General features: G+C 47.4%; 1 protein-coding gene and 1 non-coding gene across 2 annotated transcripts in view; one reads left to right on the forward strand and one right to left on the reverse strand.

Moving 5' to 3' along the window:
- The window catches only part of Tmcc3 (transmembrane and coiled-coil domain family 3), a 72,269-nt gene extending 54,951 nt beyond the window's left edge, over positions 1-17,318 (reverse strand). Inside the window, exon 1 of the mRNA XM_059245540.1 lies at positions 17,100-17,318. Within this exon, the coding sequence (XP_059101523.1) occupies positions 17,100-17,177 (78 nt within the window). The 5' untranslated portion in view covers positions 17,178-17,318. The remainder of the gene's footprint in view (positions 1-17,099) is intronic.
- An 8,049-nt stretch (positions 17,319-25,367) lies between these two features.
- LOC131895425 (small nucleolar RNA SNORA40) lies at positions 25,368-25,493 on the forward strand. Its single transcript, XR_009375179.1, has one exon. It is a non-coding gene; the product is annotated as a small nucleolar RNA SNORA40 (small nucleolar RNA).
- Positions 25,494-25,743: the final 250 nt, after the last annotated feature.

Consider the following 25,743-nt stretch of genomic DNA (forward strand, 5'->3'; position numbering starts at 1 on the left):
AAGAAGTCAGGCTTATCTTAGACTGTTGTGTAAACAAACTAAGAAGCAATTACTTCAGAGTAGCGTCTACAGATAAAATGTCTGAGATTTCTGAACTGCCCCAAGTATGAGAAAACAAAATAGTTTTTGAATTTAGAAGTAGCTGCTTCATCTTTCAATTGTTATTTATCAACCCATTATGATCAAAATCATTCCAAATACATAAATTATTTTAAAATGAGCAACTTAAAGGAAGCCATAAGGATACACATCTGTTTTCATCTATCTCACAGAGTTGGTCCAATTTCTCCACAGTAGAAGGTGTTCCCACCTGCCCAGCAGGGCATTTGCAGGTGCCAGAAACTGACAGAGTGTGTGAGAAAGCTTTCCCAACTGTTCCTGGGGGCTCCTGAGGGAAAGAAGGCTCTTGCTGTAAATTTGGGGCCCAGGAGCCTAACAAGTATCAATTCACCTGCCCAGCACAGGAGGAAGGCTTTGGTTGGCTTTAAGCAACAAATACTATATGATGATGATTTATTTGCTTGTAAGGGGGCTTTTGCAAGGCCAGCAACTTTCAAAAGCATGCAAAATAAAAACACTCCATCCAGGGCTGGAGAGATGGCTCAGAGGTTAAGAGCACTGACTGCTCTTCCAGAGGTCCTGAGTTCAATTCCCAGCAACCACATAGTTGCTCACAACCATCTGTAATGGGATCTGGTGCCCTCTTCTGGCCTGTAGTCATATATGCTGTATACATAATAAATAAATAAATCTTAAAAAAACAACAACACTTCTTCCGATCCTGAATATGCTCTTGGTCATACTATCAGGTTATGAGATGTAAATGTTAGTTTCTGGGGCCCAGTCTGGGAAGTGGATGGCTGGCTGGGAGGCAGGCCTGAGACACGGGCTACCTCCACTTCCAGCCTAAGCTCTCTGCTTCCTGGGTTGTGACCATGACAAGCTGCTGCCTCACGCTCCCGCCACACACCACGTTGCTCCCGATGCCGCGACTCCCCCTCCATGACAGACTGTGGACCCTGCCAAACCAGGAGCCACAGTAAACTCTTACACCTTGAAACGGCTTCTATCAGGTGTGCTCTGCTTTATAGCCCTGGGTGGACTGGCACTTGCTGTATGGACCAGAGAATGACTTCAAACTGGCAGGAATCCCCCGGCCTCTGCATCTCCAATGCTGGGGTTACAGGAACGTGCTACAAGACCTGGCCCCATCAAGTGTTTTATCAAAGCAACCAGAAAAGTATTACACTTGAGAAGTTTTTTATTTTATTTTGTGTAGGTCAGAGGTTGTTGCTTCTTCCCCCTGTGGGTTCCAGGAGCTGAATTCAGGTGGTCAGGCTTGCAAGAACTTTGACCCACTGAGCCATCTGACTGTCCTGAGGGGCAATTTGTGTGCATGCACGCACACGCACGCGCACACACACATACACACACACACACCCCTTGACTATCCCCACCCCCATATTTGGCCTCTCACTGTGATACTGGAATTGTGCCTGCCTGAAAACTTCTAAACGGATGAGCTAGGGTTCTCAAAAATGCTCACTTCAACTCCTTGGGGAAGGAGGTGGGAGGATGAAGGTCCAGAAGAAACGCACCAGAATTACAACCAGCTGAGTTTATTAGTTTTAAAACTCACAGAAAAGGTTAAAAAAAAAAAAAAAGAAGATAAAATAATAAAGCTCAGTCCATATGGGAAGCAGTATATTTTTAAAAACAGGTAACTATGCAAAAAAAAAAAAAAAATGCTTGAACATCTGAAAAGCAGCCAAAATCCAAATGCAGGAAAACGAAAATCCTAAGAAGCACCAGAACATAGGCAACCCCATCTCGTAAAGGACAAAGACTGTCTCAAGCCTCCAAGGCTAAGGACCTCCAAATATCTGCATGGCAAAGCCTGGTACTATTACCCAGTATTTTCTAGAAGCTCTCTCAATGCTCCTCCCCCCCCCCCCCCAGAACATAAATTAGCATGACTGGCAGAATTCTAAGACAGTCTCCGAGATATGATCCCGGCCGCCCTGGATCCCAGCAAGACGAGAGTAGGATGGGATTCCACTCCCATGACTAGGTCATCTTCTATGGCAAAGGTGAAGGAATCATCCACACATAATTAAGACTCCTAATCAGTTGACTTTAATAAAAGTGTAGCACACGTTGGGCCTGGCTTAATCAGGCGAGCTCTCTAAACGAGGGTCCAGAGGTAGGAGAGACCATGGAAGGGAGACTATGGAGGTCTTAAAAGAAGCAAGCTGCCAGGCTGTGAGGGGGTCATGTGGCAGGCAGGGAATGGCGGGCAGTCTCGGAGGGTCTCTGTCCTACAGCTGCAAGAGACATCATTCGGTAAGCAACCAAAGAGCTCGCGAAAGGATCAGAGCAGTCTCCCTCGAGACTTCGGTCCTGGCTGCCACTTGGCTTTCAGACTGATGAAACTCTGGGAGTGGAGGGTGTGGTTGTGGCGCACCTGGCCTTCGAGTCAGGGAAACCATGCAACACTAAGCAGGCTTTGTTTCGAAGACGCCCCTTTTCAATTGTGATATAGTAAGAGAAATTAATATGGTCAGGAACAAGAAGACTGGAGATCTGCGAGTACACAGTAACTTCTTTACTAGAAAAAAGACTCCTGCCAATCTATTCAGAAAATGAGTGTGTACATGACCAGAATAGACAGACAGAGGGCTAGTAGACAGACAAACACTTGCTCTGAGTCTATGAAAACACAACTTTTTACAGTACCTCGTTTTCTGTAAGACTTAACCATCGGGAGAAACTGGCTGAGGGGTACAGGGAGACATCACTACTGTTCCCAGAAACCTCTTGGAAAACCAAACATTCTGCAAAGTTCAAAACTTTCCAATACGATTGTCTTAGTTAGGGTTTCTGTTGCTGTGAAGAGACACCATGACCATGGCAACTCTTATAAAGGAAAAACATTTAATTGGGTGGCTTAGAGTTTCAGAGGTTCAGTCCATTATCATCATGGTGCGACATGGTGGATGCTGGAGAAGGGGCTGAGAGTCCTACATCTGGGCCTGCAGGCAACAGAAAGTGGTCTGAACCACTGGGCATGGCTTGAGCATATATGAGACCTCAAAGCCCGCTTCCACAGTACCACACTTCCTCCAACAAGACCACACCTACTCTATCAAAGTCACAACTCCTAACAGTGCCACTCCCTTTGGGGGCCATTTTCTTTCAAACCACCACCCTGATCCACCTCATTTGAAACAGGAAAAACTTAAAATGAGCTACCAATTTTTACCTAGTGTATCAGCAGGGACCAAAACCCCAAGACGACCTAGTGGTCTCGAGGTATGTGAGCTGAGGGCACTAATGCATTCCCTGGTGGGTCTATAAACTGTGGCTGGTTTGTTCTCTGTGCACGTCTAGCGCCTCGTGTTCTACACAGCAAAGGGGCACGGTCAGTGTGGTAACATCACAAGCTACAGTGCAGGTGTTCTTTGGCTCAAACCACTTCCGCTCCTAGCCCATGCTTTACACGTGCCAAAAGAAACATGTGCAAGTTGTTGACGTATTTAACTACCAAGGGCTGGAAGCAGTATAGGCCTTCGATACAGCGAAGGTTAAGCGCATCTTGGGATACGCACACACCGGTATCCCATGCAGTAATTAAATCAAGGCCAGTTCGTCTACACGGAGATGGACTGAGAGCAGCACATGCTTCTCCGCCTTCCCAGTCCCCAACACACCATCTGTACTCCCTCACTCAACACTTACAGTCTCATCCGTGTGCCAGCCTCCACGCCCAGGTGAAGAGGACACAGCCACATCCCTAGATAGTACGGGATGGGTGTCCACAAGCATGAGGGAGCTGGCAGCCCACTCTGAAAGGAATTAGAGCAAGTGCAGGACCTGGTGAAGGACTGCAGGTATTTGAGAGAATCTGGGTATCGGGTTAAGAAGCTGGGATTCTGTGCTCGTACACTGACACTATGAACACATACTGTTGCAGTTTGAATATCCAATGTTCCCTCACTGTTAAATAAATGCTTGCCACCCTAGCTGGTGGGGCTATTTGGGAAGAGTCTCAAACCTTTAGGACAGGGGTTCTCAACCTTCCTAATGTTGTGACACTTTAATACAGTTCCTCATGTTGTGCTGACCCCCAACCATAAAATTATTTTCGTTGCTACTTCACAACTGAAATTGTGCTACTCTTATGAGTCGTAATGTAGGTATCTGTGTTTTCCAAAGGTCTTAGGTGACCTGTGAAAGGGTCCTTCGACCCCAAGGGGTCACGACCCACAGGTTAAGAATGGCTGCTTCAGGAGAACCAGTCTGGCTGGCAGAAGTCACTGGGAACATGTTCTGGGAGACTGTCCCTGGCCCCTAGTTCCTTCTGTTTCACTTAATGGCCACCATGAAGTGAGTACTCTGCCACATATTCCCACCGACACAATGTTCTGCCTCACCATAAGCCCAGAACCAATGGCATCAGACTGAAATGTCTCAACCTGAGCAAAATCAACCTTTCCCTTCTTTTAAGTTGTTAATGCCTGGCTTTTTATCACGGCGATGCAACGCCTACCACACATCCTTACTGTAAGGATAAAGTTGGAGAACTCCGTAATCCTAGGCCATCTCTGCTTTCTTTTTTTTGTTTTTGTTTTTGTTTTGTTTTGTTTTTTGAGACAGGGTTTTTCCGTGTAGTTTTGGTGCCTGTCCTGGATCTCGTTCTGTAGCCCAGGCTGGCCTCGAACTCACAGAGATCCGCCTGGCTCTGCCTCCCGAATGCTGGGATTAAAGGCGTGTACCACCACCGCCTGGCCATCTCTGCTTTTTCATTAAAAGTGCCTTAAGATGTTTCTGCTCGAGCTCCTGTAGTAAGGAGAGTCACCCAGGGCCTGCCCCTTCCCTGTGCCTGAAGACGAGCGGGCACGCATGAAAACACAAGGTCCTCCCGAAGCAAGCCAACTCATCAGGGAGAGTCCAAGGCTGCACAGGAGCACTTCTCCTCATCTCAAGGAACACCCCACACCAGCACCTGGCCATGCTACGCAGAGCCATGGCCCTCCGAGAGTGCTGCGCTTCACGTGGAGACCCTGGAGTACACGCAGTGGCGCATGTGGCCATCGCCTTCCTTCTGTCTCCTCCGAGTCCTCTGTGCTTTTTCACGGGGCCTCGCCAGCACCCTGCCTGATGCCAAAACAATCATCAGCTCTTACTGAATGGGCCTCATATTGTCAGATAAATGAAAACCCGTGCCAACCAGTGATTCAGTCACAAACAGAGGCCACCTGTTCCAATTAGTGAGATTAAAATAGTACATTGCTGCCTCTCTGAAGTCAAGTTGGGGCCTTCACGATGATCATAATAGTCTTATAAGGCAGACAGAGACTTTTGACCTCAAACTCAGTTGCAAACATTGAAGTTAAACATTTTTGGTGCTATAGCATGGCTTCCAGTTAGAGCATGATTTCTGGACCACATGTTTGTCAGGGGCTGCTGCTGTGGGATGGTGTCTGTATGTCAAATCTGTTGCTCTGATTGGTCAATAAATAAAACACTGATTGGCCAGTGGCCATACAGGAAGTATAGGCGGGACTAACAGAGAGGAGAATTGAGAGAACAGGAAGGTGGAGAGAGACACTGCCAGCCGCTGCCATGACAAGCAGAATGTGAAGACACTGGTAAGCCACGAGCCACGTGGCAAGGTATAGATTTATAGAAATGGATTAATTTAAGATATAAGAACAGTTAGCAAGAAGCCTGCCATGGCCATACAGTTTGTAAGCAATATAAGTCTCTGTGTTTACTTGGTTGGGTCTGAGCAGCTGTGGGACTGGCGGGTGACAGAGATTTGTCCTGACTGTGGGCCAGGCAGGAAAATTCTAGCTACAGGCTGCAGCTCTAGGCATCACTTAACTGCCTTACATTCCAAGTCAACACACACAGCATAATTATGTTCCATCTTACTTCAAAGAAAAAATAAAAACCCACACAACTTAGAATTTCCCCATGCCCCACAGTCTGAGTGTGCTCTCTGAACATTCTAAAGATAGGTATCTCCTGGGAGTTCTGCTCCTTAGCAGAAGGTCTTCCACTGGCTGCCTCCATCTCTCAGGCCACTAGAAGACTAACGAGAACATAATGAAGACGCACATAGCCAGGAGTGGGCACAACTCATTCCCAGTCTCCTTCAAGGATTCTCACCCAGGCAGGCTACCATCCACCGACCATGGTGGAATTGGTTCCTTCCAAGTAACATTTATGCTAAGTTAGAGCAACTGGTCTATACCTTGCTTGATACACAAAGGATCTGAAAACTACAGAAAACATACATGTAGAAGTTTCTCAATTATGATGGTTTGATATATTATTTCCCAACTTCCAAAGCGATTTGCATGCCCTAGAAACCAACCTTAGGATGCTGACATTTTTCCTCCACGTCCACAGAGGTAATTCACGAACTACACTGCATCGGGTTCCCTCCAGATAACCCCAGTGCAAGCTGAAAAAAATGGAAGAAGAAACATGCACGGGACCTTCCAAACAGCTTAGCCTCGGGATGTGAACATGCTCACGACCCTCACAGATACCTACAGGGAGAGAAACTCATTTTATGAAGCCTATGCTGAAAGACACTGCCAAATAGCCCGTGTAATCGACTGGATACTGTACTAAAAGAGAGACCTGGACGGGTTATTTGGGTATGCTTTCATTCCACTGTGAAGTTGAGAAACCTTGTTGAAGTACCGATCGTCAGTGTATATAATTCAAACACAAACACACAATCAAACCAAGGCCACAGGAAAAAAGAAAACAGAGAGAGAGAGAGAGAGAGAGAGAGAGAGAGAGAGAGAGAGAGAGCGCAATTCAACATCTTAGTTCCACTGAAATCTGGATTTGAGTTTCCTATTGGGCAGTTGGGAAAACGCGCTCTAAGCATCTACTAGGTCATATGTCCCCTAGATGTTTCAGGCAGGGATGGGGGGCCAGCTGCACAGAGTCTAGCGCTTTTCTTAATGATTCTGAATCCCTTCAGATGGCCTACGACTGAAGCCTTAAATGACAGGGTAGGAGTGAGGAGGTTTCTTTCTTCAAGCCTCACCCCAATCCAGCTGATCCAGTCCAGGATAAAGGCAGGTGGAGTCTCCCCAGAAAAGCCCCAACGCTTGCTTATCACTCACCCTTGGGACCGAGGGCCTCAAATTCAGACAGCATTTAGCTAGCAGAGTCACACTGATGTTTTTTAAAATAAATGTAAGTTTTAAAGAGTGAGCCGACTGGAAAATATTAAGTCAATAATAGTGTGGTGGCATCAAGCTGTATGGGGGTGGTACGGGGAGGACGGAAGTCTGGAAAACTCCGTGGTAGACCGTGAAATGACTCAATGGTACCTGTCAAAGTTCTCCAACGCCACGCCACTTCCGGGGGCTGCTCGCACAGCTGGTAGGTAGAGGTGACATTCCAGTTTAACTCAAGTCTACACTCTTTTCTTTTCTTTCTTCTTTTTCGGTTTTTTGAGACAGGGTTTCTCTGTGTAGCTTTGGTGCCTTTCCAGGAACTCACTCTGTAGCCCAGGCTGGCCTGGAACTCACAGAGATCCACCTGCCTCTGCCTCCCAACTGCTGGGATTAAAGGCGTGCACCACCACCGCCCGGCTAAAGTCCACACTCTCAACCACCCCTTTGAGATCTGCTGGGAGAGCGGCGTCGCAGCTAAAGAAGTAGGTGGGCATTTAAGAAGTGTCCCTCTGATGCTGTGGGGGAAGTAAGTGGCTGAGGAAGTGTGCCAGGAATGTGGCCTGGAGACTGGCCGCCTCGGAAAATATTCACTAGGAATGCGAGGAAGTGAGAGAGAATTACATCCGACAAACAGACTTGGAGGTCCATGGAGGTGTGGCACTTAGGTAGAAATGTCTGGCTAGGTTGGGACCTAGTCAGTGTACATGGCAGAAGTCACCCAGATTCTCCCTCAGAGGGTCACTGGGGGCTGACACTGCATGTGCCAATCTCAACAGGCCATTAGATGCTTTGCCCATCCCCCCTCGCCATGGAGCAGGGGATACACTCCCCAGGCAAGAACCAGATGAAGGTTTCGATTTGGTTTTAAGGCTTAGCTGCGAAAACAGTTAAATGTAGGTTGAATGTTCTTAATAAAAAACTCAAAATACTCTAAAATCTTAATTTTGAATACTGACATGATGCAAGAAGCAGAAAATGTCAAACCTGAACATTATGTGATGGGTCACCATCAAAACACAGGTACATCAAACACGACATAAAATGATCTTCGAAATGTATACAGGTGTGTGTGAAACCTAAACGAATTTCAAGTTTAGACTTGTGTGCCACGCCCAAGGTGTTTTATGATGTATACACAAATATTCCAGAATCACAAGAAAACCCAAACTCTGGACCACTTTTGGAGCATTCCAGGCACCGGACATTCAGTCTGTATACTGAAAACAGGAGGCGCGAGAAGATTCTCTGGATGGGAGGCTCACAGAACCAAATGCTTCCGAGGAGACAGTACTTGGATGGGACGGATCTCCAACGGCATGCCTGCAGAATGCACAGTGCACTAAACGGCTTGTGCATCTGTGCATCGTTCCCTACTTCCTGTCCCAGCTGGCTTATGCATCTGTGCATCATTCCCCACTTCCTGTCCCAGCTGGCAGAAGGCCACGAGGAGGATGAGCTCATTTCACAAAACTGTATATTGAAAACGCTACGATCCTTGGAAGGGGCCTCAAGAAAGAGGGTTTTTAAGTGGCGAGAATCCAGTGCAGCCACGTGGCTCTCTACGCATTAGCTGCGGCTTCTGCCTCCCCCACAAAACTGCAAACAAACTCAGCAGGCTACTGATCTAACACTCACTCACTCCAACACTTATTATCACCTAGAAGAGTCCCGCGGTTTTAAGTCCATTCAACTAATTCTTCACTGAAGAGAACTGTGTTTGTGGTGGGGTCTATGCTCATGTATGGGTATGGGTTGTGGGGGTGTGGGGTGTGGTGTGTGGGTGTGGGAGTGTGGGGTGTGGTGGTGTGGGGTGTGGGTGTGGGGTGTGTGGTTGTGGGGTGTGGGGTGTGTGGGTGTGGGGTGTGGGGGTGTGTGGTTGTGGGGTGTGGGGGTGTGGAGTGTGGGGTTGTGGGGTGTGTGGGTGTGGGGTCTGGGGTGTGGGGGTGTGGGAGTGGGGGGTTGTGGGGGGTGGGGGTGTAGGGTCTGGGGGTGTGGGGTGTGGGGGTGTAGGGTCTGGGGTTGTGGTGTGTGGGGGTGCATTTACAAACAGAGAAAGACCTCAGGTGTCCCCCCCCTTACGTTTTTCTTTGATTTTAGAATTACATTTATTTATATTCATTTGGGGGAGGGCATATGTGTGCCACAGCAATACATGAAGATCAAAAGGCACCTTGTGGGCACTGGTTCTCCCCTTTCACTATGTGGGTGTCAGGGATCAAACCCAGGTTATCAGGCTTGGCAGCAAGCACCGCGGCCCACTGAGCCACCCCACCAGCCTCCACTTTTATCTTTTTAAGACAAGGTCTCTGACTGAATGTGAAGCTTGCTGTTTCCTCGCAGCTAGACGGGCAGGCAAGTGTGCTCCCAGGATCTGCCTGTCTCTGCCCCGTAACTCCAGAGCTATAGGCTTCTAGGCCATGCGGAGTCTACACAGGTTATTAACATGAATTAAACTCAAGTCCTCTCATTTTCACAGCAATTGTTCTTACCCAGTGAGGCCCCTCCCAAGTTCCTCCACTGGAAATAATTTTATGTGCATTCTCCCTAGTGTTAAGATAATCTTCCTATAGAATTTAGCAATTAACTTGGTAGGGCCCGAGTTCAAGCCCCAGCTGTATACACAGTGTATATTTTAAAATATATAACTTGAGCCGGGCGGTGGTGGTGCATGCCTTTAATCCCAGCACTCGGGAGGCAGAGGCAGGTGGATCAGATCTCCGTGAGTTCGAGGCCAGCCTGGTCTACAGAGCGAGTTCCAGGACAGACTCCAAAAGCTACACAGAGAAACCTTGTCTCAAAAAACATATATATGTATATATATATATATATATATATATATATATATATATATAATTTAAAATACATATTTGAAATATATTTGTTTTAAATATACATATACATTTTTAAGCAATTATTTTTTAAGGGATTCCCCATTAAGAAAACAGATGGGAAATGATGAGTTCCAGTCTGTATTAGTTACATAATTTTACTGGTTATAGTTTGAGCGACACACTTTTCTACTTCTGAGAATGGAATGGTCTGGAGTTAATGTCTAAATTCCCTTCCAGGGTGCTGGGTTGTGTGGGTCAATGGCAGAGCAGGTGTTTAGCATACACAAGGCCCTAAGTTCAATCCCCAGCACAAAATTGTGTGTGTGTGTGTATATATATATATTATATATATAATATATATGTATGTGTGTATATATATATATATACACACACACATACGTATATTACACTCATATATAATTTATATGGATTCTCTTCAAGCTCTAACATGGTGAACCTTGGAGTCTAAACTCCCAACCTTGCACCATATATCAAGTACGGGCTACCAGTCCAGCAAAGTAAAGGACCCCATAAAGGTCCCAGTGTGGTCACTGGGTCACTGTTTTCCCAGCTAATCTAAATTGCCCTTCATCAAGCTCCTCACACACCCTTAGAGCTGAGGCAAGAGAGGACCAACCCCAAATGCAATGCATTTCCAGAAGCCATCATGGAAAAGATCTGGCCTCTGCAGAGTGTGCAAAGTGCTGGAAATCCCACCTGCGGCCTCCACACAGAGGCGGTTCCCAAAGTGGCGGTCTGCTGCTGGCTGTTTTCAGGCCAGCCCTCTCCACCCTAGCACTCACTGATCACCTAGCAGTTATTGGACCGGATGCTACTGGTTCCTGCTGGAGCATCTCATTTACGCAACAGTTCTCCAAGGGAAGTACCCCAGCGGCTTCCGTAGAAAGGTAACTTGGAGAACACGCCCACGGGTACACTGTGGAGGTCCCACAAAGGTGGAGACCCCAGAATCAGCAGCGGGAACCACTCTAGTATACTTCCCCAAAGTGTGGTGAGGGAAACACAAGAGGTGGTGACTCGTTCCGAGGGACTTCCCAGAAGATTGCCTGGCGACCAAATGTATGGCACGAAGAATAGGGGTGACCATACATCCCAGTCAGGAACCACAGATTTGCAGGCACCTTCTGAACTCCATGCTCACAGGAACAACCACTTCCACCATGCACGTCAGTGGCCACCCTCTGAAGACCAGGTATCAGGCTAAAATGCAGTTCCCTAATTAATATATATATATATATTTTAATATATATTAAACATATATAAATAAATAGCATATATATATATGGGTGCTTTGCCTGCACGCATGTTTGTGCCACCACACGTGTGCAGTGTCCTTAGAAGCCAGAAGAGGGTGTCAAGTCCCCTGGAACCAGAGTTCCAGGTGGTTGTGAGCTGCCACGAGGGTACTGAGACTCAGACCAGAGTCCCCGAAAGAGCAGCCAGTGCTCTTAACCTCCGAGCCATCTCTCCAGACCCGCTCTCATGATCTTAAACCATGATCTTACTTAATGCCCTTTAAAACGTCTCCAAACTCCTAAACAAAATTCTTAGCCTCAGCATCATAAGAAGTTCATGAATTTTCATTCCATATCATTCATTCAAAAGTTTACTTGGAGCTGAGTAGTGGGGGCACACACCTTTAATCCCAGCACTCGGGAGGCAGAGCCAGGTGGATCTCCGTGAGTCCGAGGCCAGCCTGGTCTACAGAGTGAGTTCCAGGACAGCCAAAAACAAAACAAAAAAGTTTACTTGGAATACAGGACTCGGTACAAAAGACTAGACTAGAAAGGAGCATGTCATAAAAATCTGGAACACACAAGTGAGGAGGTGCCATACACATCTGTCCCAAAGCCGCCAAATGGTCCATCAAGACTGAGCTGCTTAACACATTTATTGGGTTTACCACGCTGCTCTCCTGCACTCACCCCAGGAGCCACCAGGAAAGTACTTAAGACCAAGCTCCTCCAGTTAGAGGATTAGGGAGAGCTTGAAACTGAAGCACTGACTAATTTTGGTGTCTATGAAGCCATCGGTAGACACTAGCTATTCTTGTTACTACGTTCTTTTCACGCGTGTTTTTTCCTCCTTGAAGAAAAACGCTCAACAAGTCCACTGTTTCCCTTCAACGCGAACCCCTTCCACATCCACGCAGTGGCTAGATGATGCCCACGGCATGTATCCTGACGTTCCTTTTAGAGGGAATGAACAGTCCTAACTCTGATTCACGGTACGGGGTGATTCATAGCTCTCTCTTCCTTCTCTCTCACCACCCCCTCCGCTGAAAACACAAAAACACAATTAAGAAACAGCGAGCTTCTAAAAACACTGCAGCTTCTCCCGGAGATGTGGGTAATTTTCATCTGGGACTCTGGGTCTTGGCTCTGGGAATTCAGGAAGTGTCTAAAGGAAAACATATTCCGAGATCCAACTTGGTAGCAGCAGCTGTCACGGTGCTGTGCGGCGGATGTGACAGGCATGTGTGAGCTGCTGCTGGAGGCTGGCAAGTCTTTCTTCTCTAAGGGCGAGCCAGTGAGCCTGCGGGAAAGCATAGCTCAAAAACAAAAACAAAAAAACCATAGGTGCCATCAACCTGCCCTTCCTAACGTAAACACATCCTGACTCGAGACACTCACCGTCCCTCAGTCTCTTTGCTGAACTGGAGAATGAAAGAACTCACTGATTAAAACAGTCCTCGTAAACTACTCAGTCTGTCGCCTCCCTAGGTCAGTGGCACCTACAAAAGTCTGCTTCTATCTGTCCTACTTCCTGCCCGGGAACGCGCAGGCAATCTACTCACCGCTCAGCCAGCCAGCTCCACTGTGGGAGGGGCCACGATACCCTGGCAGCCTCTGGCCATTACTCATCACCCACTGGGAATGTTTCCAATCGCAGAGCACTTCAAAATGCGTGACAGGTGGCCTTCAGGCCCCACACAGGTTTTACTTTAGATGTCGGATACCTTTGTATTTATTAGGACCAATTCCATCTGTGAAAGAGGCGGCTATACCGCTGTGGGCCACGGTATAAGGAAGATACACTCACCGGGCAGCAAGCAAGCTACCAGTGAGCCCAGACTGTTAACTTATATCACATTCTTCCGGATGCCCGGGACCACAGCTGGTGGGCACAAAAGATGCTCAGTGGGGGTTTGTCACAAAATTAGGAGTCTTTCCATTTCCAAGCTTATGGACCCTCCTGCTAACATTGTACACAAATAAGCAAAGTAAGTTTACCACCTACTGGGTTCTTATTATGCGCCTCGCATTTTATAGGCATGATTGCGTCCATGCCTTAGGAGATCCCTACTGTGGCAGAAGAAGAAACTACGGGGTGCAGAATGATTACAGGGTCCAAGTCCCAGAGTAGCCGTCCACACTAGAGTGGGGGTAGGCGTAATGAAGGTCAGTCTGTAGGAAAAACAATCTGGCCCTTCCTTGGAGGTCCTAAGTGGCAATGGCAGAGAAGACAAAGAAAGCCCAGTGGCTGGCGGTGTCATAGGGGACAGTAACACAGTAATGCCAAGTGGCATTACAATGGCAAGGAAAAAAAAAAACAAAAACTCCTTTTACATACAGAGGAAAACAGTAACATTTGGATCATATAACTCTTCATTAAAAAAAAAAAACAAAAAACACATGGGCCGGGCGGTGGTGGCGCACGCCTTTAATCCCAGCACTCGGGAGGCAGAGGCAGGCGGATCTCTGTGAGTTCGAGGCCAGCCTGGGCTACAGAGCGAGTTCCAGGAAAAGCACCAAAGCTACACAGAGAAATCCTGTCTCGAAAAAACCAAAAACAAACAAACAAACAAAAAACAAAAAAACCACAAACACAAACACACAAGGAAATTCTTATTTAAGAGTCATATCCACTAGGTGAAGAATGGACTGATTGACCTGTTCCACACAGTGGAGACTGGAGCCTCTGAAAGTTGTCTAGGGCCTTGTCCTGGTCATCACCCAGGTGGGAGCTATGTCTGCCCCAGCAGTTCACTGCGGCAGCCAGTGGCTGAAGAGGTGGCATTGGGGAACACTGAAAGTGAGAAGTAACTAATGAAACAAAACCAAACCTGGACTCACACACAATCGCCGAAAACCAGTTCAGGTGCGGAAGGCAGAAAGCCTATAATGTTAATATAGGCTTGGACTATCTAGGACACACACACACACACACACACACACACACACACACACACACGGGGAATAAAAATGCAGGCTCTAATTACGCATGCTCTTTCTTTCAAAGTGGAAAGGTGTTAGTTACGTCTGTCAAGTTAATAAGCATCAGTTTTTGAGTTTTACAAAAAAAGAAGTTGAAAAATATGAATGACTCTGACGTTTTAGCTTAGCGACAACCAGAAACATCATTAGTTAAACCACATTTTTGGAAGCGGGAGGTGGGGGGGGTAGATAATGTAGATTAATCTGCCTGGCTATAAAAACAGACCTCTGTAGTATCAGAGTGGTCCTCCATCTCACAACCATTTAGTCTCAAAGGCTTAAGAAAGCCCAGTATCCGTGTGTGTATGTTCTTTTACCCTCGATGGGTAAAAGATTTTGAATCTTTTAAATGACCCACTTGTTAATCAACAAGGTGTTCTTGGGAGGAAACTACAGATTCCTGAAGGGTTAGTCACCTCCACACATCCACCCCAGTAATTATCAGCATTTTAAAAGGGAAGCTAGTTTGCCAGAGGAGACGGACTACAGGGATTCTTTTTAAATCCTAGTTTATTTCCAAGGAGAGAGAGAGAGAGGAACATCAAGAAATTAAGCCCTGGTGCCATTTGGTGTTGTCTTTTTGCACAGCATACTTCTCTGGGTGTTAAGGGGAAGATGCTTTTTTTTATAGCTACGTCCAATTGAGTTCTGCAGAGGAGCAGCTAGATCACCTGGTGGGATGGTACTCTCTGCAACAGCAAAATTGCTTTGGCCATGCCTTCATTAGAGCAGGCTTAGTGCAGCCTTGAGGAGGGATGCAAAATTACACCAGCCCCTCTAGAGAAAAGTTCTTATATTAGTTCTCCGGATACCTTGATATCGCCACAGGAAAACAAAAACACCAGGCCGGGCGGTGCGTACCTGTAATTCCAGCACTCAGAAGCTAGGCCAGAGGATCACGGATTCAAGGACAGCCTGGGCTACACAGTGAGACCTTGTTTTAAAAACAACCCCTGAACAACAGCCACAACAACAAACAAAAACCAAAAGCAAACAGTCTAGAAGGCTAAACTGGGATCTCTAGGACGGGTGTTGAACTGTGTGTGTGATCTGGGCCTGCTCAACTCTGGCCCTCTTCCCTCTGGTTATTTTCTAGTCCTCACCAGATTTCATCTGCTCAATGGGCTAGTACTGTAGAACAATCAGTATACACAACATCGCACACACTCAGTTTCACAAATCGGGCATCTCCCTGATAATGTAACAAATACGATCCTAAGCACCATTTAAAAGAACATAAGCAATTCCCCTTCCCACAAGAGGTTTCTCACACAGTTCCTGAGAATTGAGTGGTGAGGAAAAGACACTCCAGTCTGCAGCTCAGCTCCTTTCCACTTCCCACCCAAGTATGTGAGCACCCGGGTTCCCATCCGATTGGCAGCAAAGCTTGAATCTTGGAGAGCTCGCCCCATGAGTTTTGTTAAGAAGCTCACCACCCTCCCTGAAACATTACTAACTCTGCTGCTTAGGGAGATCACTGAATTGTGGCAATCCAGGCTCTCAAATTATTTTAAGGTCGCAAGTCCTCCTGCCAACCGCAATGTTAACTTTACCCATCCCCACCCCCATGACCAAAGCTCTAGAAAAAGGCCGTTCCTTCAGTGGGCTGTGTTCATGAGCCGTCACCCTCCCAAACACACTTCTGGCTGCAGGTCACCAAAACCCGAATTATTATTATTTTTTCTCCAAATGGAGTTTTTGGAATACTTGCCTAGTGCATTTGTTAGGAAACTCTTAAAGAAACTCGGCAAGAGTCGGTCGATGCAGGAGCGATTCCACCAAACACATTAAATTTGTGTAAAAAGAGAAAATCATTTTCTTAGATTGATTAAGAGGCGCTAAAGTGAAGAGAGAAAGGCTAGCATGCCACTTCTGGGGCAATCGATTACGCTTTCAAATTATGACTGCACACCCCCATTCCGTATGAGGGACCCCGGCACACGCCTGTCACTTACGGCCGCAACTTTGATCTGGCTGGTCAATAGAACTTGGAGGTGATGGGGTAGAAACTACGCCTGTTCTACCCCGACCCACTTTATACAGGGCAGCTGACACCGAAATATCCAGTTCCTTGGACAAGTCAGAAGTTGGGAAGCTCAGAGAACAACTCCAGGTATCCCCTGCCAGAGTGGAGGAGATGCCGTTTCAAATGGCACTTGAATCAGCCAAGGTTCTGGAGAAGGGATTTGGGAGCCCCCTCTCGCCTGGACACTTGAGCTGCCCAGGAGGGAAGGTGTTCCCCAGGAGGGCCCAGGGCTGGGGCTGCGGCCTCCGTCTCGATACTGAAGCCCTCCAGGGCCGGTCTCCACAGCTTGCTCAGAAGAGCTATTTTCGCTCACAGCCAAAATCAGCAACAGCAAATTACGCTGCAAACCGCGGCGAAGGCGCCCGCTCTGCACGGCTCCCAACTCCGGAGCGTCCGCGCAGCCGAAACGGACTTTTGATTTTATTTTATTTTATTTTTTGGCAGCGCGTCTGGGGCGCACGGTGCAGGGGACTCGGCTGCTAGGCTGGGGATGCAGCAGCCACGCCGAGCCCCGCAGGTGGCGGTGCCCTAAGCCAGACCCTGGGAGTCCCGGGTGCCGGCAGCGTGCGCTCCCTGGCGGGGAGACGCCGTCGCGGAGCCGGGGTGGCAGTGTAGGCTGGCTAGCCTCCCATTCCAGCGGTGGCCCCCAGGGTCCCCCGGGCCGCAGGTTTCTTTCGACCTTCCCGGCCGGGAGAAGCCCGGCGATGGGGCTCCACGGCTCGGCGTCTCCGGCTCGACCCGCGCCCCCTCCCTACCGGCTCGCACCCCCGCGCGCCCGCCCCGTGCGCGCCCTCACCCGGCTCTTGCAGCGGTGGTGCCGGCCGGGATCCGAGTAGGTCCGGTCCACGGTGAGCGCCGTGTCGCTGCCCGGCATGTCTGCGCTTTAGACTGGGCAACTTTGCGTTCTCCGGGGAGGGGGGCCGCCGCTCCACTCCGCTCCGCTCAGCACGGCGCCGGGTGGCAGCTGCCCGCCGTGCTCGGCTCACCCTCGCTCGCCCGGGAGCCGCGGCCGAGGGGGTGGCGCGGGCGGCTGCAGCTGCTTGCCGACACCCCGCGCGCGCGGCCCTGCACCGCCGCCGCCGCCGCCGCCGCCGCTGGGGGGAGGCGGCCGACAGTCTCCGCCCCTTCCCCGCTCCCCGCCCCTGCGCCCCGCGCGGCGCCCAGACCCGCTCCAGGTTCCCGGCTCAGCCGCCCGGGGCCCACGCGCTCCCACGCCGCCCCCCTGCTCAGGGTAGCGACGGCGTCGGCGGCGGCGGCACAGGTTGGGGACCCATTTGAGTGTGATAAAAGATGGCTTTGAGGACAGGAGGTTGACGGCTGCCTTCAGGGCTTCCTTTTAGTACACTCTTCATGCAACAGGCATGCTCACTGGGCAGCCGCCCCGGACCTGGACGGTGGGCTAAGGATTGCAGGAGGGAGGGGACGTCTTCCCAACCTAGGATTCCACGGAGCCACACTTCCACTGTGTTGTGTAGCTTAATTGTGCTTGTGTGACTCACTGGGTCGTAAACTACCTTGATGTCCGGACATGTCTTTTCACTTCAGCGTCCTCTGGTCCCAGTGGAATTTGGAATCCAAATAGAAAAAGTACTGATTGGTAATGGACTCGCTATCAGTTGCCTAACCCCAAATTCACCGCACAAGATCTGGTTATGCTGGACGGCACACTGAGACTAGGTTGGCGGGTTTAAAATCGCTGAGCCGCCACAGGCCCAGAGTGCACTGTGACCTGCCTCCAGGGAGGGGAGGAGGTGTTTGTCCCCTGGGTGGCCGAGAGAAAACAGGAGTGCTCCTTTGGAAAAAAACCTCAAGGCATCGGCTTAGGGGGCGGGCGTCTTCAGGCTCAGAGGTACGAGGTAGAAGAATGGAGACTGTGTGGGACTGTACTTTCAACGTGAAGGAGTTCAGCTTTGTTCTGTGGGTGTTTGGCAAGCTGCTGGGGTTCCTGAACCAGGAGCAGGATGGAAGTCTAAGAGGTCTGGTTGCCCTGGGAAAGCACTGATGAACAATAGATAGGTAAGGGACAGGCTCAGAGGCCCTTACAGAGACTGGGGATGACCTACGTGTCATTCACAAAGGGAGCAAGGCATGGCCACCCGGCAGAGTCATTGGCAAGTCTAACTCACGTGATGACCCCATTATATAGTTAAGTGGGAAAAAAGCCAGGTGCAGAATAATATATGGTGTTCTACCATTCATAAAAAATGCAGTATGTATCCGTGAATAAAGGTACACACAAACACACACACACACACACACACACACACACACACACACACACACACACGGCTTATTTCTGACAAGAACTGCAGAAATAATTGAACAAGCAACCGAAGTCAGCAGAGGCCTGGGTGGCTGGAAGACCGGTGGCTTTTTGTTTGTTCATTTTTTTATTATGTATGCATCTTATGTGTGTGTTCCGTGGTCACATATTAACTATGCAAAAAGTAGGAGTAAATTATTAAAACTTAAGAAGAATCAGAAACCTAAAGACATTAAAAAAAAAAAAAAACTTACACACACATTCACATACACTCACTCACACCCCTACACCAGGCCCAGAGAGATTTTCAGGTAAATTCTTCCAAGCGTAAAATAGAGATTGTGTGTGTGTGTGTGTGTGTGTGTGTGTGTGTGTGTGTGTGATTTTTAGTTATGATGTCCAGAGAAGATTCTGTGATAGGCCAGTATTTGAGCAGAGACTTGGGCAATGAGGGAGACAGCAACACAGTGTGGTGGTTTGAATGAGAATGACCCATAGGCTCATAGATTTGAAGGCTTGGCCACCAGGGCGTGGCGCTATTTGAAATAATTAGGGGGTGTGGTCTTGTTAGAGGAAGTGCGTCACTGGGGGTGGGCTTTGAGGTTTCAAAAGTCCATTCCAAGCCCAGTGTCTCTCCCTGCTGCCTGTGGATCTGGACATAGGACTCTCAGGTACGTCCTCAGCACCATGTCTGCCTGCATGTCGCCATGCTTCCCACCATGACGACAATGGACTGAAACTCTGAAATTGTAAGCAAGTACCAATTAAATCTTTTAGGAGTTTTATAAGCCATGGTCAGTGTGTCTGACCATGATGGAACACTGACTAAGATATGTAGGAATTTAGAAATTGACATAGACAATAAACCAGTCAAGAGTCTTCCAGCAGGCACATCTGAGGGGGGGGTTCAAGGAAGAGCAAGGAGGACCACGTTCCCTCAGAAGCATCGAAGATGAGGTGGGAGGGGGCTGTCTCAGAGGATGAGATCCTCCAGGGGCTTCCGGGCCACTTTTAGAACTTGGAGTTTCACCCGGATGAAGACAAAAGATTTGGAAATTCTTGAAGACATTGTGTGGCATGATTTGCCTTTCACAAAAGAGGAAAAGACAGACACCCCCACCACCACCTCACAACATACACAAAAAATCAGTGCTAGGCAAGATGAAAAAACAAAAAAACAGCAACAGCAACAAAAACCAAATCAAAACAAAAATATGAGGCTTGGAGAGTAAAAGCTTATCAACAAGCCTGATGGTCAGAATTCAATGCCTGGAACCCACATGGTGGACGGAGAGAATCGTTTCTCCAAAGCTGTCCTGTGGCCCTCACACATGCACCTTGGCAACTGTGTGTCCATCACACTGAGGTGGTTTGAAGGGGTATGGCCCCCACAGACTCCTGTGTTTGAATGCTTGGCCCATAGGGAGTGGCACTATTAGGAGGTGTGGCCTTGTTGGGGTAGGTGTGGCGATGCCAGAGGAAGTGTGTCACTATGGAGGGGGGCTTTGAGGTCTTATATGGTCAACTATGCCCCGTGTAGAACACAATTGCTGCCTTTGGGTCAAGATGCAGAACTCTCAGCTCCTTCTCCAGCACCGTGTCTGCCTGCATGAAGGTAAAGGACTAAACCTCTGAACCTGTAAGCCTGCCTCCATTAAATGTTTTCCTTTATAAGAGTTGCCACACAGCAGACTTGGTGGCCCATGCCTTTAATCCCAGCACTCGGGAGGCAGAGGCAGGCGGATCTCTGTGAGTTCGAGGCCAGCCTGGTCTACAGAGTGAGTTCCAGGACAGGCTCCAAAACTACACAAAGAAACCCTGTCTCAAAAAACTTAAAAAAAAAAAAAAAGAGTTGCTGTAGTCATGGTGTCTCTTCACAGCAAGAAACACACACACACACACACACACACACACACACACACACACACAATAAATGTAAAATTATTTTTTAAAGACAAAGGAAAAAACTTCAATCTCTCAAAAGACATTGGAGATCATTTTTATCTCAAGTCATAAAAAGCAGGTTTCTAAAAGCATAAACTGTAAATATTTAACAGCATTAAAAACATGCTTCCGTCTATGAAAAGAAATAGTAAAGCGAGAACACGAATCACAGACTGAACCCCTGCTTAAAAAAACAACAAAACAATTTGGGTGAATTTCACAAACAATCCTGGGAAACAAAAAAGCAAGGCACAGAATCCTGCAAGCATTCTGTGTTCAATGTACAGAGACTAAAAATACTAAAAATTCAAGTATAGGGAAACAAACAACTTATTTCTCTAAGAAAACAAAGTTATTCCATGAAAATTGTTGAGAAACACACCAACAATGTAAACCTAACTTTCAGGGTAGTTCCTGATGGGGAGATGAAGAGGTAGTATAACACTCTGGTCTCTCTAACAAGTGACTATCTCTATACACACACACACACACACACACACACACACACACACACACACACACACGCACTCTTTCAATATTAAAAATTTAAGGGCAGTAGCCAGGCATTGTGATGCACACCTTTAATCCCAGCACTCAGGAGGCAGAGGCAGGCGGATCTCGAGTTTGAGGCCAGCCTGGTCTACAGAGTGAGTTCCAGGATAGTCAGAGCTATGCAGAAAGACCCTCTCAGAAGAAAAAAAAAAAAAAAAAAGTGACAGTTTTATCCCTAAGCTTGGAATTCAAGTCACTAGTACCTTCTCCAATAAGCCTTCGTCAGACTTTGCAGATAATAAAGCTCGACTGATGGCCCATTACTGTCAAGTTATTATAAGTCATTATGCCAACCTAATCTTTCAAAGATCCTTCTAAAAAACCTAACGGATCATCTGTGGGTTTTTCTCCTCATCTCCATCTGCCATCTGATTCTGGACTTGTCCCCCCAGCTACTTAGAACTATAGAAGTACGTATGTAGGCTGTGTGTGTGTGTGTGTGTGTGTGTGTGTGTGTGTGTGTGTCTGTGTCTGTGTGTGTGTCTGTCTGTCTGTCTGTGTGTGTGCGCGCGCGCGCGCGCATTTAGAAAGTCCAGTATGCTGTGACAAGCCACAGAGGGGTCTTGGTCTGTGCTCTAGCAGGCATCTAATTTTGATTTCTATATCCAGGTTGGTGTTCCTCAGAGGTCCACGATGGAATGTTGACTCTTACTGAGAAAGATGAATCAAAACTATCTGGCTCAGCGAGGTGGTGGCACACGCCTTTAATCCCAGCACTCAGGAGGCAGAGCCAGGCGGATCTCTGTGAGTTCGAGGCCAGCCTGGGCTACAGAGTGAGTTCCAGGACAGGCACCAAAATTCCACGGAGAAACCCTGTCTGGAAAAACCAAAACAAAACTATCTGGCTCACTCACATCTCAGTCGACAGAACATGTTATTTATTTATTTATTTATTTATTTATTTATTTATTTATTTATTAAGATCCTTTAGGTTTATTTCATAAGCCGGTTGCCCACGAGCTGTTCTGCTGGGCACTCATACAAAGTATGTCTTTTTAAATATATAAATTAGATAGCACGATAGCAAGCTCCCCAGGAGAAAAAGAAAGAGGAAAGAAAGAAAACAAGAGTTATTCATCACCATCTGGCTCTCCTCTGGGGGGAAGACCCAAAGAGAAAACAGACCATCCCTTCCTTTGGAGGCAATACCAGCAGCACCTAAGGAGAGAAATGGTTTAGGTGAGGGGGGGCGCCATAGGGTCACATGACTTAGTCACAACCAATCAGAGTCACCCATGAGACTGGCTGGCCCTGGGCGGGGGTGGGGGGATGGGGGGTGGAGAGTGGGGGCGATGGGAGGGGTGGGGGGTGGGGCGGGGGTGAAACTCACCTTCAGTGGATATTGCTAAACTGGGTAAGTATAAGCTGTTGCCATGATGAACGTTCTTGCTACTTCACAGACACAAGCACCCTCCCTGGACAAGGAGAGCCAGGACCTGGAGGAAGGCTCCTCCTTGGCTTGTAGGAGCACCAGAGGCTGCCTTTCCCATCCCCTTCTGCTGGGTGACAAACTGTTCTGGAAGGACTGGCCCACAATGGTAACTGCCTTTCATTGGTTCACAAGTGAGGTTTGGCCAGCCCTCCTGGGGAGGTGGCTTTCCTCAGTCCTCTGTGGCATTGCTGGGACTAGAGGGTTCAAGGTAGCTCCAGCTGTATCAGGTGAGTGGGGGTGGGGGGAAGCAAGGGCTGGCCAAACCCTCTCCCAGTTTTTACGTTCATATATATATATTTTTTAATTAAATGCTTTACTGCCTTACAGTCTCTTCCAACAACCTCCTCTCTGCATGAGGCTGGTTAGATTCCTTGACATGGTGGCTAGGTTCCAAGAGATCCAAATCCAAACTGCCAAATCTCCCAAGACCTTATTGGGAGCTGGTGTAAACACCGCTATCACATCTAGCTGGTCAGCCAGAAGTGGTCTGTCCAGACAGGTGGGTAAGAGGCTGCTGGCGGCCATCTTGACAGTGGCTCCACCACCCTAGCCATGCCTAGACCTTCTTTCCGGAATTGCGGAGCAGTGCGCTCCTCTTTTTGCTTAGGTTCCTGACTCATATAACCTAAAGAATCCTGAACAATACAGCGTTCAGTGTTGAGTGTGGGCATAAAGAAGGAGAAAAGGGCATCTGCTTGAGAGAAAGCAAGATCTGTGGATGGAGGGCACACGGACAGAGAACGCTGGTAGGGACATGGAGTGGTCTCAGGCCACTCCATTGCTGGGGCTTTTGCGGGTGGCCTGTATGAGGTGGCCTCCCGTGAACGGTTTAATTATTGCCTGTACTGATTTGAGTTGTGAAAGCTACAGTGTCTTATGTTATTTAAATATTTCAGGAGATGACTTCTATTCCCCTCCTCAAATTCTAGTTTACCAGATGGAAAGGACTATGCCTTCTTCTAGATAAGTGTATCTATTCCTGACAGTTCTTAACACAGTATTCAAGACATGCTTAGTGGGTAGGTGGGTGGATGGATGGATGGATGGATGGATGGATGGATGGATGGATGGGTGGATGGATGGATGGGTGGATGGGTGGGTGGGTGGGTGGGTGGGTGGATGGATGGATGGATGGGTGGGTGGGTGGATGGATGGATGGATGGATGGATGGATGGATGACAGATGGATGGATGAATCCGACAGTTTTTCAGTATCTACTTATTTTATAGATAGCAGGGTTTTAAGAAACAACCAAGGAATAAGCAAAAAGATCCTCAGAAGGATGAGAAAACAAAATTATCTGAACAAAGAATGTTATTAATTTCGAGATACCAAGTAGTTACTGAAGTTCTGAATTTCTAATTATTTTGTTGAGCACCTTTGCCGCGTGTGACAGGCTCTGTTATTGATCTTTGGAGTGTAAAAGGAGAAGGATATCATGAAGGGGCACCCTATCTAGTCTGAGGAGACAGGCTCCTCTCCCCCAAACTCACTACGGGGGCCAAGGTTGTCACGTTCTGGACACAGAGGTAGGATCAAGAAAGGACACGGTCTTCTCATGATTCATACCTCTCAGGGTGTCTCAGTCTGGCAGTACCTGAGGTCTGATTTGTTAGAGAAAAAGCAAGCCTCTTATGAAGGAAAATGTTACTCCTTTTCATTTCCCACTTTAATTAAAGTATACAGAAAGTATCCCCTTTGGGGAAGAGATTTATCAAACTAAAACCAGGGCTCGTCCTCAAGGTTTAGAGATAGAGCAAAAGAAAGAATAACTCAGATTTAAAAGTTTATTCAAATAGCTCAAAGCAAATACATTATGATCCCATATATAGCTGATAGGAAAATTTGAAAATGTTTAGGTTGGGGCCCCAAACCTGCCTGGCCTATTACAAGCAAGAAGCTCCAATTTTAACTACCTGGTTTATTGCCAACTGCAAAGGATCACTCTTACAGTTAGTTTCTGATATAGCATATTCCATATGACTATAAGGAAACAATTTCCGGCATTTGTTTGCAATCAGCGATGATCTGGCACAGAAGCCCAAAACTTCCACTTGGCAACATCAAGAGGAATAGCAGATAACAAAAGGAAACACACAGCAAAGCGGGAAGACTGAAATGGACTCAGCAGGCTAGAGACTCGCCTCCCAATATTCCCAGTGCCTGTTAAAGCAAACACAATGATTCATGTTACAGATTCCCAAGAGCCATTACTATCAAAGGAGATTCTACAGGCTGCCTTCAGAGGTTCTGGAGCTCTGCTCCAACTTCTGCCTGCGTGCAGACCTGAGGCTATTTAACAAGAACAAAACTGCATTTTACCTCATCAAAGTCTGAAACTGTTGCTTTGTGAACGGCCTTGTGAAGATGAAAAGATGGAGAAAATATTAACAGAACCATGGATCTAACAAGGATGAGAATGAAGAATTCCCCCAAAGAGCTGGGTGTGGTGGTGCATGTCTTTAATCCCAGCACCTGAGAGGCAGAAACAGGAGGATTTCTGTGAGTTTGAGTCCAGCCTGGTTTACATAGTCAGTTCCTGGACAGCCAGGGCTACATAGTGAGACCCTGTCTGAAAACAAAACAAAATAAAGTTTGTTTGTTTGTTTGTTTGTTTTAAATAGTGGCTGGAGATGGCTCAGTGGATAAGAGAACTTGTTGCTCTTTCTAGAGGACCTGAGTTCAGTTCCCAGCACCCACCTTGTGGTTCATAACCTTCTGTTTCAGGGGATCTAACACCTTCTGATATATATACAAACATGGAGCAAAACACTCATCTATAGATATAGTAAATATCTAAAAAATGTTGGGAAATAAAGAATTCCCCAAAGTAGTAGCGTGTGTGTGTGTGTGTGTGTGTGTGTGTGTGTGTGTGTGTGTGGGTGTGTGTGTGTGTAACTGGTAGACAGACATAAAAAACAAGTGTAAAAATAAATCCTCTTTTGCAACCCCAGACTTAGTGTTCAGTATGCCTTTTGCTACATATACAAATGAATATGATAAACAAGGCAGCTCATATCATCAAGTAATGATAGCACTAACCATAAAGTTGGTTCGAAGAAGAAGAGCTGGTAATTAAAAAAGAATTATCAAAACAAAGCCATAAAAAAATTAATGATCCAACTCAGAAGAGGTGAAAGATGTGAAGGACATTTCACTGAAGAGGCTACAAGAATGGAAAATGAACGTGACATTAAGTTCGACATCATTAGCTCTAAGGGCAATGCAAATTAAAACCACAAGGAGATG

Source organism: Peromyscus eremicus, chromosome 18, assembly GCF_949786415.1.
Source record: "Peromyscus eremicus chromosome 18, PerEre_H2_v1, whole genome shotgun sequence".
Lineage (NCBI taxonomy): Eukaryota > Metazoa > Chordata > Mammalia > Rodentia > Cricetidae > Peromyscus > Peromyscus eremicus.